This window comes from Pygocentrus nattereri, chromosome 15 (assembly GCF_015220715.1).
Source record: "Pygocentrus nattereri isolate fPygNat1 chromosome 15, fPygNat1.pri, whole genome shotgun sequence".
NCBI lineage: Eukaryota > Metazoa > Chordata > Actinopteri > Characiformes > Serrasalmidae > Pygocentrus > Pygocentrus nattereri.
Genome location: NC_051225.1, coordinates 34,095,417 through 34,108,935, shown reverse-complemented (window position 1 = coordinate 34,108,935; position 13,519 = coordinate 34,095,417). Strand labels below are relative to the sequence as shown.

The 13,519-nt window shown below is 38.1% G+C and overlaps 1 protein-coding gene across 2 annotated transcripts in view; it reads left to right on the top strand.

Annotated features, from left to right (window-relative positions):
• Nucleotides 1-13,519, top strand: part of ntrk3b (neurotrophic tyrosine kinase, receptor, type 3b) — a 140,187-nt gene that overhangs the window by 118,020 nt on the left and 8,648 nt on the right. For both annotated transcript variants that reach the window (XM_017699525.2, XM_017699523.2), the window contains 2 exons: nucleotides 7,905-8,035; nucleotides 12,328-12,500. In XM_017699525.2, the coding sequence (XP_017555014.1) occupies nucleotides 7,905-8,035; nucleotides 12,328-12,500 (304 nt within the window). The remainder of the gene's footprint in view (nucleotides 1-7,904; nucleotides 8,036-12,327; nucleotides 12,501-13,519) is intronic.

Here is a 13,519-nt window from a genome sequence, read left to right as displayed (position 1 = left end):
GTCAGCATCGGTGTCTCCTCATTTCTGGGTTACATGTGTTCATGTGACCTCTTTCATTTGTGTGGCTGCTAAATGGTTGTTAATTAATGACAGTAACTCCAGTTTATAATTTATTCATTCATTCATTATTTGAAAGTTTCTTATGCGAAAATAACCCTAAATTAGTCTGTAATTATTTTTTATGGGTATGCATTTGTACCTTTGGAGAATAACTTAATTGTAGTTCATGAGAAGGAAAAGGGAACTTACAGCACATCAGAAGACAACCGGGGAAATTCACTATTAACTGATCTATTTTTTTCTATAGCAAATATCTTATTGAACTAAGTGAATGAGGAGAAACAATAGAAAACATCATTGTCAAATTTCTGTAAACATTTTCTCTTTTATTTGGAAGAAAACAAATTGTTTTATCAATGTGGCTATGGTTTCCATCGGTTTAATCACCTCTGACTTTTTGAATTTATGCACTTTGCACAGCATTTATTATAACCAGTAATTATTTTCGCCTTCAGAATGAATAGATAGGAAGATAAAGCTCAAAACTCGCCCGTGTGGACCTTCTTGTCTGCCTGCATGTTCTTTCAAGGTAACATTTGATGACAAGGAGTTTATCTCTTAGTCTTGAAAGCAATAGAACGAAGACATCAGTGTGAAGAGTGATGGGCAGGGTGAATTAGAGAATAGACATGGGCTTCTTCATGGACGTCCAGACTGAAGAGCTCCTATTGTCACAAATTATAATAGTACAACCCCTCTAATCTAGAGTGCACTTGACCCCATTCCAGTTACACAAAAGAGACTAGCACAGAGTAAAAGATTGATAGCATCTTGTCAATAAAGTAGTCTCACAACACGCTGTATACTTCAGTACTTCAGCTAAATGTGAACACACACACAGTGTACATTTGTTTTTTATACAGCATGTGAGGTCCAATGCTTTATTCACATTATATATAGAATTGAGTATATTATATATAAAAAGCATGTGTGTATATATACAACCCCAATTCCAATGAAGTTGGGATGCTGTGTAAAACATAAATAAATACAGAACACAATGATTTGCAAATCCTTTTCAACCTACATTCAATTGAATACACTACAAAGACAAGATATTTAATGTTCAAATGGATAAACTTTATTGTATTTTGCAAAGATTCACTCATTTTTAATTTGATTTTTAATTTGCAACACATTCCAAAGAAGTTGGGACAGGGGCATATTTACCACTGTGTTACATCACCTTTCCTTTTAACAACACTCAATAAGCGTTTGGGAACTGAGGACACTAATTGTTGAAGCTTTGTAGGCGGAATTCTTTCTCATTCTTACTTGATGTACAACTTCAGTTGATCAACAGTCCGGGGTCTCCGTTGTCATATTTTGCGCTTCATAATGCGCCACACATTTTCAATGGGAGACAGGTCTGGACTGCAGGCAGGACAGTCTAGTACCTGCAGTCTTTACTACAAAGCCACGCTGTTGTAACACGTGCAGAATGTGGCTTGGCATTGTCTTGCTGAAATAAGCAGGCCGTCCCTGAAAAAGACGTTGCTTGGATGGCAGCAGATGTTGCTCCAAAACCTGTATGTACCTTTCAGCATTAATGGTGCCTTCACAGAGGTGCAAGTTACCCATGCCATGGGCACTAACACACCCCCACACCATCAGAGATGCTGGCTTTTGAACTTTGCGCTGATAATAATCCGGACAGTTTTTTTCCTCTTTTCCCCGGAGGACACAACGTCCATGATTTCCAGAAACAATTTGAAATGTGGACTCGTCAGACCACAGGACACTTTTCCACTTTGCGTCAGCCCATCTCATATGAGCTCGGACCCAGAGAAGCCGGTGGCGTTTCTGGGTGTTGTTGATATGTGGCTTTCGCTTTGCATGGCAGAGTTTTAACTTGCACTTGTAGATGGAGTGACGAACTGTGTTCACTGACAATGGTTTTCTGAAGGTGTTCCTGAGCCCATGCGGGAATATCTGTTACAGAATGATGTTGGTTTTTAATGCAGTGCTGCCTGAGGGATCGAAGGTCACGGACATTCAATGTTGGTTTTCTGCCTTGCTGCTTACTTGCAGAGATTTCTCCAGATTCTCTGAATCTTTTGATGATATTATGAAGTGTAGATGATGAAATCCCTAAATTCCTTGCAATTGCACGTTGAGAAACATTGTTCTCAACAATGTTGTTCACAAAGTGATGAACCTTGTCCCATCCTTGCTTGTGAACTACTGAGCCTTTCAGGGATGCTCCCTTTATACCCAATCATGACACTCACCTGTTTCCAATTAACCTGTTCACCTGTGGAATGTTCCAAACAGGTGTTTTTTGAGCATTCCTCAACTTTCCCAGTCTTTTGTTGCCCCTGTCCCAACTTCTTTGGAACATGTTGCAGGTATCAAATTCAAAATGAGTGAATATTTGCAAAAAACAATAACGTTTATCCGTTTGAACATTAAATATCTTGTCTTTGTAGTGTATTCAGTTGAATATAGGTTGAAAAGGATTTGCAAATCATCGTATTCTGTTTTTATTTATGTCTGTACAACGTCCCAACTTCATTGGAATTGGGGTTGTATTTCTGTTCTTGTTTTAAGAAATTTCAGCCTTTATGCTTCTAGCTCTAGGTCAGTCCTGCATGAGCAACATGCTTAAGATCTAGATTTTCAGTGATGTTAAAGTCAGAGGACAGTGGAGGCCATTCCAAAATCCTCAGCTTTAGTAGTTCATAGTGGATTTTGAGGTTTGTTTTGAATCACTGTCCTGTTGTAGATGCCAGCCTCTTTTCATCTTCAGTTTCTTAACTGTCACATCTGCTTCCAGAATTTGCTGATAGTTAGAGGAATCCATTTCTTTTAACCTGTGCAGTGCTTACTGTACCACTCAACCCCAAAGCAAATTAGATCCAAGCCCTGCTTAACAGTTGCCAAGGTGTTCTTTTCATCAAATGCTGCTCTTTTTTATTCCTCACATACCTTTGGTGACCAAAGAGTTACATTTTCACTTCAACAGCCCAATATCTTGTTTTTAAAATGCCTCAGACATATCTCATGTTTTGCGTACTACAGATGTTGCCGTTTGTAATGAGATCACTGGTAATGTTACCTTTTAATGACTTCCATTCACTACTTCACCTTTTTTTTATGTTTTTGATGTTTGGCAAAGCAACACTGCACAGCAGAATGGTGACCACTACTCCTGTGACAGATAAAACATTTTTTTGCTATGACACAGGGTTTTTGCTTTGCCTTTCTGACCAGAATACAAGCACTTCTATCTGAGAGTATCCTTAGTCTTCCAGATCTTGTATTGACTTCCACAGTTCCTTTTTAGGTAGAAATTGTCGGCTGGAAGCTCTTTGATATCTATTTAAGGCTGTCTCCTGTTTTATAGTAAATAGGTAAAAAGAAAACTGTAAACAATGGTTGTCAGTTGAACCTAAAAAGGATTACTTTGTGTGGCAACAAGTAAATTAACCCCTTAAAATCCCAGGCTTATTACATATCAAATCTAATTATTCAGTAACTACAGGGACTTCAATGGAAACTGGCTGAGCTATTCTTTCTAGTCATGAATATAAACAGTTATAAAAGCACTTTCAGCTGCTTAAATGAGTCTATGGTTGTCGAGTGTAAGCATAAGGTTTAAGACTTTTGTGACAAACTGGAATTTTCAATTGAAAGTGACCTGGTGGCAATTCTCATTCCTGGGACCAGAAGTGTGTGTGTGTGTGTGTGTGTGTGTGTGTGTGTGTGTGTGTGTGTGTGTGTGTGTGTGTGTGTGTGTGTGTGCGTGTGTGTACGTGTGTGTACGTGTGTGTGTGTACGTGTGTGTGTGAGAGAGAGAGAGAGAGAAAGTGAGAGAGAGAGAGCGAGAGAGAATCATACTGTTTTGTGAAATAATTTATCACAACAACACTATATATTGCCCAGCCCTGCTTGTATTGTTTTGCCTGAAATGTCAGGACATTTTTGTTTTTGTAAAAATAAACATAAATAAGATGTGGTATCATTTTTAAATTCTCAGTGGAGCCAGCTGAGACCCGCATTAACTGCATTAGTATGATCCCAGTACGACTGCCTTCCAATCCAGAGGTGTTCCACAGCAGGCAGAGGTTAACTAGGCTACAGTGTGGAGGATTGGGGGTGTGATGGTGGTAGGATTGGTGGTGGGAGGGTGGGGGGGCAGCAGAGCGAAGAGAAAGCTGAAGGTTAAAGCAACCCATCCAGCTCTTTGCCGACAGGTGCACATGTAATGGCTCTCTCATAGGATGGGACAAACCCAGCAGACCACTTAATGATGGAATAAGTGAATATAAATGAGCTATTTGTGGCAGAAGCTGAGGGCTGATCCCCTTGCGTTTGAATGATGATAACAGTTAGGAGTGTAAAAATACATCTGCCTGAAGTAGGTGATTCAGCTGGATCGATTATAGAATATCAGTGTGAATTAGAATATTGTGAATTAGAATTGTTTCTATTGTTCAGATCATTCTGAACTGTATAAAATAAGGGAATCAAGTCATTCTGAAATTTTTAATTATGATTTGCTGAATATTTTCCGGGCGGCACAGTGGCACGGTGTCACCTCAGAGCAAGGCCTTGGTTTGATTCCCTGGCTGGGTGACTAGGGTCCTTTCTGTATGGAGTTTGCTCCCACAATCCCAAAGGCATACATTAAGGCCGCTTGGACATGCTAAATTGCCCCTAGGTGTGTGTGAATGTATATGTCTGTCTGTCTGCCCTGCGATGGACTGGTGACCTGTCCAGGGTGTATCCTGCCTTCCGCCCGATGACAGCTGGGATAGGCTCCAGCACTCCCCACGTCCCAAAGAGAGAAGCGGCTTAGAAGATGTGTGTGTATGTGTGTGAATATTATTATTATTTCCTAAATAATCATAATTGAATCACTGTGAAATTTGAGATTTTGTAACATGACCTAAAATCGTTTTAAAAATGTATTTAAGAGTACGTTTAAAGTAAATAAGACTTATGTTACAGTAAACATTTTTAGTGTGTGCTCTTAGCTGTACTGATACATTTACATGTACATGATATATTTACCTGTCATGATATTATGTAAATTGTAAAGGTGTTACTTTAAAAACCATACTTTTCAAAGTACACTACTGGTGTACTTAAGTATGCTTTTTTGCAAGGGTGCTGTGGACAAGAGTGTCTGGCAAACGCCATGAATGTAAAATGTAAATAAAAATAGGTTTGATCTCTCATTGGGTGAGAAATAAGTTTCTAGGGCCAAAATGAAACGTTGCCATTGGCCAAATTTGGCCCTGGGCCACACTTTGGGCAGCCCTGCTGTAGTGGTGTTATGTTAAGTGACAATACCTAAGGTATACACATGGCAACCTTATACATTTGTTTTGTATGCATTTTACTCCATCAGTAAAGTCTTATTTGGGGAGTATATTTATATCCAGAGGCTTCTGTGGAATGCATTGGGACTGTTTTGTTATTTGAGACATGCTAATATTCACACAAATAATGAAAATGACAGTGAGTACCGATGCCAAAATATTAACAGCCCCAGGTGACTTTCCACAGATGGCAAAAAGAGGCTTTTTACAATTGACTCTCATTTGCATTATAGTCTGGGTGTTTTTTTTTGCATCTGTCTTGAAAGAGGGAGCTCAGAACGAGGTGGAATGTGGAAAACACTTCCAGCTGTAAGAGTGAAAGGCAGCTCTAGACCACCATCTGCACCGGAGCTGACCTTCCACTCACTGTGAAAAACACACAGACACAAGTTTGTATTCCTGTCTTTGTGGAGTGTTTTCATGTACTTCTCTATGACTGTAGCTAAATGCAGCTTAACCTCAGAAACCGAAAGGTAATCTGTGGCTTTTGTTTTTAAATTAAATTTGAATAAAATCTGTATTATGTTGTGTTAACAAGCATGTCCTTGCAGGGACTAACAACAAAGAACTAAATACTGGCGATGGGAATCTCTAGGCACCTCATTCGATTCCAATTCAGGAAGCCCAGATGTGATCATAAAGCAGTTCTTGGTGCATCTTCCATTTTAGATCATAATGTAGGCTAAAGAAATGCTAGTTTAACATTAACTGTAATGAAATGTGTGATTTTTTTTTTTAATATTATACTGAGTAATATCTGAAAACCGTCACTGCTCATTTTGGAAGTTATTGAAAATGCATGCATTTATGGATGTTCTCTTTAAATGACATACACACAGGTGATCTGCATATTAATAATTACATACTGGAAAAATTTCAGACAGCAACACATGCACTTGTGTTTGAAGGCATTCCAAAGCCACACTCAGCTTTAAAAAATGTGATGTTTTCTGTTATAGTGGAGGCTGTTTGGAATTCATCTACAGTTGCCTGAGGGAAACTGTGAATTATTGTATTTATTTACTTATCTCAACCATTGGGACAATTAAACTGTACAGAAAATGCAGAGAATTTTCCAGACACTTTGGCACACCAGAGTTTTTAACTTTAAGCTGGTTAGCATCTCCTGAGCTGGTCGTTAAGTACACAAGCCCTGCATGTGTTTACAATGTTTTGGGCTTTTTATGTATAAACAAAATTTGTGACCAATTTTTGACTGCAACCCTGCATGCATTAATGAGATCCTGCAGTTTTGTTCCTGTAGTGGGGAGGGGGCTAGGGTTGACTCTATCTATCTGTCTATCCATCCATCCATCCATCCATCCATCGCTTTGGGCGTATTACTAAAACACAAACAGGAGTTGTAGGCTAGTTCTGTGCCCTGAAGCACCTGATATTGTTTGTAAAACTTAAAATGATATAAAATAATAATAAAAATGTATAAAAATTTCTCTCCCGTGCATTTTTTCAACTACTTTAATAACCTCATGTTGCTTGAATATGGACGTGACGCAAAGGATCTTCCATGTTATAAATCAACAGTCTGACTGGTCGCTGCTCAGCTCATTTGCATAAAGTTCAGTTCATTTGCATAAAAAAGGAAAAATAAACAAAAAGCAACACAGTATTTAAGCATGACATCACTGTTTGTCATGAATATGTTGCTTATAATTTCAGCATCACCAACTTAAAAACAATTTTCTGTGACCCTGTCTGAGGATGTCACACCAAGCACATTCAACCAGCTCAGCAGACTCGTCTCTAGAATAGTCTACGTTAAGTACAATAAATGTGGTATTGATTTACCGTCACTCGGAGCTGTAACCACGGTAACCTGTTTAACTGTCACCAGGCAGGGCTACAGTGGAGAAAATGCAGTGCCTATTTAAAAATCTGATTATGCTGATTTGTGAATTGATTTCTAATCTTTTAAGAGAGAATCGCGATTATTTTTCCCACCTACACTTAACACATAGCCACACAAACACTCATACTCAAATTGACAGCCCTCATTTATGTAATTTTATCCTCAGGTGAATTTCTTTCATCACTAGATTATCTGGCTAATTGGTCTGAATGCCAGTTTCCTTCAGCATCATTTTGCCTTTATGAGGCTGATTAGCATTTGTGAGAGTAGCGTTGGGTTATTTTCTTGAAATATATGGAAGCGTTCCTATTTTTAAAAAGACAAAAAATAACTACCCCAAAGCTTTGCATAACAGCAATTATACACACTTCATATTTTCAAATGAAGTGCTGTGAACCATGAGGTGTAGGCTTTGAAATTTTCCTAGCCAGCACAGAGAAAGGGTAATGATGTCAACCCCACTGAAATACTGCATGTTTTCTGGGCATGTTTTATGCTCTATTCTGAGGATGTCTTGTTCTTGTTAAAGTGGTTGTTTTTGTTTGTTTGACAGCTTAAAAAAGACAACACACCTTCATTAAAATATTTTCTTTCTGTCTCCATCTCTCTCTCTCTCTCTCTCTCTCTCTCTCTCTCTCTCTCTCTCTCAGACGTCCAGCACGTGAACCGGCGGGACATTGTTCTAAAGCGTGAGCTGGGCGAGGGCGCTTTTGGAAAGGTTTTCCTGGCAGAGTGCTACAACCTCAGCCCTACCAAGGATAAGATGCTGGTAGCTGTCAAGGTGCGAAATGATTTTTCAATTAAAGGCACCTCCTGCTGGCTTTAGTGCTTCAGGCCGGGCGTCACGCGGGCTTTACTCACACACATCCTTTCTGGCTAATGCTATAGTCAGGCAGGGGTTGCCATTTTGCCCTCCATTTGAGATTGTTAAAGATTGTGAGAGTTACTCACAGACAGCATTTTAGTAGCTTCTTCTTGGTACAGTCAACCAACTTTTATTTAAGGCTTTTGTTAAGGATGCAGCGCTGTACATTAGCCGTTGTTTTACAGAGGACAGACAGGTCTGCTAGTAATATTGATTTTTGTGTGTTTTAGGGGTCATGTTGTCTTTCTCCAACTTTACAGTATCTCTTCAAGCATCACTACTGTGCCTTGTAGAGCATTCAGTGAATTTAAATAAATACCATAATGCAGCCTTCAGGGCAGATCCTCTCCATTACTGAAGTGCTTCCTGTTTTACTGCTGGTAATGTTTTGCTCCACCAGCAATAATGTAGTTTGCAGCTATGTTTTAGGACTTGATTATGAAATTTAGTGTTAAAACTGCACTCTCAGCAACTGAACTTTCTCTTTTAACACAATAAAGCAAATCAAAATCATTCTACCGTTAAAGATAAACTCAGAATGCTCCTGTTAGACAGCTCACGATAGACAGGTCCGATATTCTCTCTGGAGCCTCAAAGGCACCAATATGGTATTTCTGGCCCAATAACAACAACCAATAACCATAAATAGTTCCCAGTAATGTTGCATTTTAAAATGCCTCACTGTAATCCATATAAAATACAGTGTAACTACAATCAAACAAGTAGATATTTCTGCAGATTCATCTACTCATCTGTTAATGCCTTTATACTGTTGCATTGATATGATTTGTAAAGAACATGCACAAATTATAGATTATCAAGAATATGAACAGGAATTAAGCTTGAATGGCAATGTAAATTTAGACAAACAATAACTGCAGAATTATCAGGATAATATAGTTATGATCCAGTTCAAATTCCCACATGTTACAGAGTGTTAACCTTGTAAAACCTGTGAAGTTGTTAAAAGCCAGTGGTTCCCTGTGATGGATTTGATTGAGAACCAGAACGTTGCCAAACTGGTAATACTGTCTGTTGGAGAGAAGATCAGGTACTTTTGTAAATGTAGTTTTTCTCTTTCATTTGCATATTCCCCAGCATCCTTAGCCAGACTGAAAATGTGTGTTTTAATATTTCCAGTTGGCATTTAAAATATGAATGTAGTTACATATTTTCTTAAACTAACCATAGAAAAGAATGATTGTACAAAAGGAATGTTTAAATAAAAGTGAAGCAATGCATTAAAAACGTCACATGAAAGAGAACAAAAGAACAATAATTGCATAATACATAATCAAATATCAGAAGTTATTTAAATTATTCCATTTTTCCACAATTATTCAATATTACTCAAGTTTTGCAAGTATTCTGATTAAATCGATAATTAAATTAATAATCCAGACTGCTTTCTGAATGCTTGCATACACTCGCTCAGAACACCACAGTACAGTAGGGCTGTTGAGGACTTGGCATTGAGGTACAGGAAATGAACAGATCACTTCACAGGGGGCTGGTGCGCCGTCTGTGGCATTTACACCACGCTCCATCTGAACATTCCTTAACTTGTGTCAGATAGATTAGCTTTGGAGTTACGTAATGACAGTCAGATTACTCCGTGTACTGCTGAGGTTCAGTTATTTTGTAATTATATTGTAATTGATTAGATTATATTTCAGAAAGAACTGTTTGGTGCCAGACTAATGGAGCGTGGGAGAAGTTGCAGGGTACACTGAGGAAATGAGCATTCCCTTATCTGGAGCTGTCGGGGGATCAGCTAAAAGTTTGTGACATTGTGATCAGAATCTTTGATTTTGTATGTGATGGAGCCTGTTGTGCTGGTGAGTTTTATTAGAGGATGTTATTTTAGTTACAACAGATTAACAATTATGCTCACAAATGCAACTGAACTGCACTTATATTCTTCAGGTGCTTAGCAAAATTTTTAAACAGTGCAACATTTTGAGCTGGCATATAGGTCTGTCACTACTGATTATATTATTGATTAAATAATCTATCAATATTTTCCAGAGCAGTCTCTCTCTTTGAGCCGCCCTAGTGTCATTCTGCATTTACTGGTGATGAAATAAAATATTTTCTCTGTATGTATGATGTGATGTGGTGAAGTCGAATAAAATCGACGACCAAACGAGTTGGCAACTAATTTAGTAGTCGATTAGTTGGTGAAGCTTTTACGTGTCACTAGGAACGTTTTGACATTACCGCTCACTGGAGAGTTAACAACAGCGCAATGGCTGCCACATTAACAAAATCTCCAGAAGTGTGGAGCTAAACTCTGAAAAAGGTCGTCAGTTGTGCTGTTTGTGAGCCGACCTTAGCTGGCACAGATCATCTGAAGAGGAAGCTCGTCGGCTCACATGGATGAAGATGATTCATCGTGGTAAGATACGCCGCGTTCCAAACCGCATACTAGCTCCCTAAACAGTGTGTAAAACTAGCGCATATACCATTAGTAGTGCCCTCATCAGCGTCGTGTGTGAAGTGCAGGAGTGTGTGGTTTGAGATAGTCATGCTAGCGAGCTAGCTGGCTAATGTTAATGTTACCTTCCGTCCACGTTGTGAGCTGAGCTGGAACATTTTCTGTTTCAGAATGCTGCTCTCTGGAATCGGTAATGGAGTTTGAACAGAGGAGCAAGTTACTGTTATTTACAGCGACCCTGTTCCCTTTCCAGATAACGCTTACAGTTTGAAACGCTGCGTCGTCGTCGAGGCCATCGGTGCGTTCAGATTCGGTAAAACAGGAGAGCAACTACAAACTGGATTCTGTTCCCCGCGAACGTTTAGCTCCACTAGCTAACAGTTTCAGGAGGCAGTTCTCGGTGAACACATAGGGTAGCTGGATGAAGTGTTTACACAGAAAACCCGTTTGGAGACAACATGTTTGCACCAAACATTCACCACTTTCCCAGAGTGCATCTTCTTTGCAGCGGGGAGTATCTGCTCCAAGGGGAGATCAAGCCTCTCACAGGAGCATGGAGAGACACTGACTTTCCTCCGTTTCACTAAAGACCTGCGATTGTAGAATTTAGTTGCAGCAAAGTGTATACAGACAGCAGAATACACAGAGCTCAGACTGCACTGTTCAGATTGAACTGTTAATTTCAGATAGATTCATTTACTTCATTAAAGGAAAAATGATTTAATTTTGTTATATATTATTGCTGCCACTTTGCACATCCTTGGTTATAAATTTTGACAGGAAAAATATATCTTTGTATTTTGTATTAGTATGAAATTCCATTAAAACATCTGTTCATCTACACTGTCTTCATTGTTAGTTAGCAAATGTATAAAAAAACTCAAGCTAAATTTAAAAGCCAATAGCAACATAAGTTATTTGGTAATGTGGTGGTTCATAATCTCAATAATCAATTATTAGTTTCAGTAATCAGTAGATTATTAGACTATCAAATTAGTCGTTTTTTGCAGCCCTAGATGACTGTATTGAGCTGCTAGTGAGCAATGCGGGCTAAAAGGCGAGGTGTGAGAAGCCCCTGCTATCAAAACAAAAGCAGAATTCAAACACAGTGCAGACTTTTTAAAACTTTTCTTGCTTGCTTAACAATGAAGACAAATAAAATCCAGTTCACTTCCAATTTTGCACATAAATAACATTTCCATATACAGAAAATAAATTTCATCATCAGAAAAAATGCATAATTCAACTGATTCTCCAAAACAGATAGAAATTACATTACAAGGATTAAAGTAAATAATCAGAGATATTTTTTAAAAAATTACTTACAATAAGTCAAGTTTTTGATAGACTGCATAACACTTTACTGGAAAAAGATAACAGTGGTAACCTCTAAAAGAATAATGAATAAAAGAATAAAACAGAATAATGATAGTTTTAAATTATCATCTTAAGTGAAAAGATTCAATTAAAAAGCTCATTTTAAAACTAAGTAGTTTTAAACAATAAATATCAGATTGTTTTGGCCAGTGCTCCAAGGTTTATCTCTGCTGAAATAAAAAAAGCTACATTCTAAAAAATGTACAGAAACACTCATTAAGCTGTTTCCTACTGAAACAGAAATGGGAAGGCAATTATAAAATATGCATTATCACTAATTACTGTCGATTCCCTCAGAAGCTCAATTCTAATACATTATCAGATTTTTTCACTAGGAAAGAATTGTGTTGTATTTTGTTCTGATCACTTTAAATGAACTGTTTTGCTTTTGCAGACTCTGAAAGATCCGACTATGGCTGCTCGGAAGGACTTCCAGAGAGAGGCCGAGCTACTTACTAACCTCCAGCACGAGCATATTGTCAAGTTTTATGGTGTGTGTGTGGACGGTGACCCCCTCATCATGGTGTTTGAGTACATGAAGCATGGAGATCTCAATAAGTTTTTGAGGTAAAAGGACACCCAACTTTATAAAAACTGACACGGGATAGTCTGTAACGGTGCAGCAGTGAAACGTATCAGTGGAACCTTCAGTATTGCTGAAATAAATCACTTTGGTGCCACACTGTTTCTAGTGCCAGACATGCATTTTGATGATTGTTTCTATTCTGAGAAATTTACCAGGACGAGACAGCTTGCCAGACTATAGTGAAGGTGTAAGGAAGACAGCACACTACGTGCTTATAAATTAATTGTTTGCTTTGGCTGTTATTACTGGGCAACATAGCATAACTGCGCAGGGGTGTAAGGGTATAATTTAGGGCTATTTAGGGTTTATTGAATGAAAAAGCCTAACTTAATGTAGTCTCCTTACTTAAATTTAGTTAACAAACATGTATGGCCAGACTACGACGAACTTAAACTTTATATGCATAGTTTAAATAGCAATCAACATAAATTTGGTAGCTTGCGGCTTATAAGCTTTTTTGTCATGGGACTAACTGTATAGGCTAACTGTTATGTACCAAACACATTCATAGGCATATTTACCATTCAAAAACTGTCTTCACATTTAGTGAAAATGTGCCTTGTATCAAATTAATTCTGTATTAATGTGCTACGATATTAAAAGGGTTCCGTGTATGAACCATGAAATGTGACACTTAATATATGAACCAAAAAGCTTGAAATCTTATCAAACATATCTTACATGAGGACAACTATATATAAATATATATATCATATAAATCAAATCAAATTTATTTGTATAGTGCTGTTTACAAGGGATGTGGTCACAAAGCAGCTTCACAGATTTCCAGAAAAACAAACAAAAAAAACCCTGAAAAACCTAAAACTAACATTTGGGCAAAATGACTCAAGTGTATAATGATGGACTACGCAAAGTTTTGTGTTCTAAAGGTATCACTTTTTACTAGCTCAAGTTAAGCCAAATTATTGCAATAAGTAGGGCAGATTTGGCTCAGTGTACCCCAGTAGCTCCCGAAAGCAGCAGCTGTCCTCTACGTCCT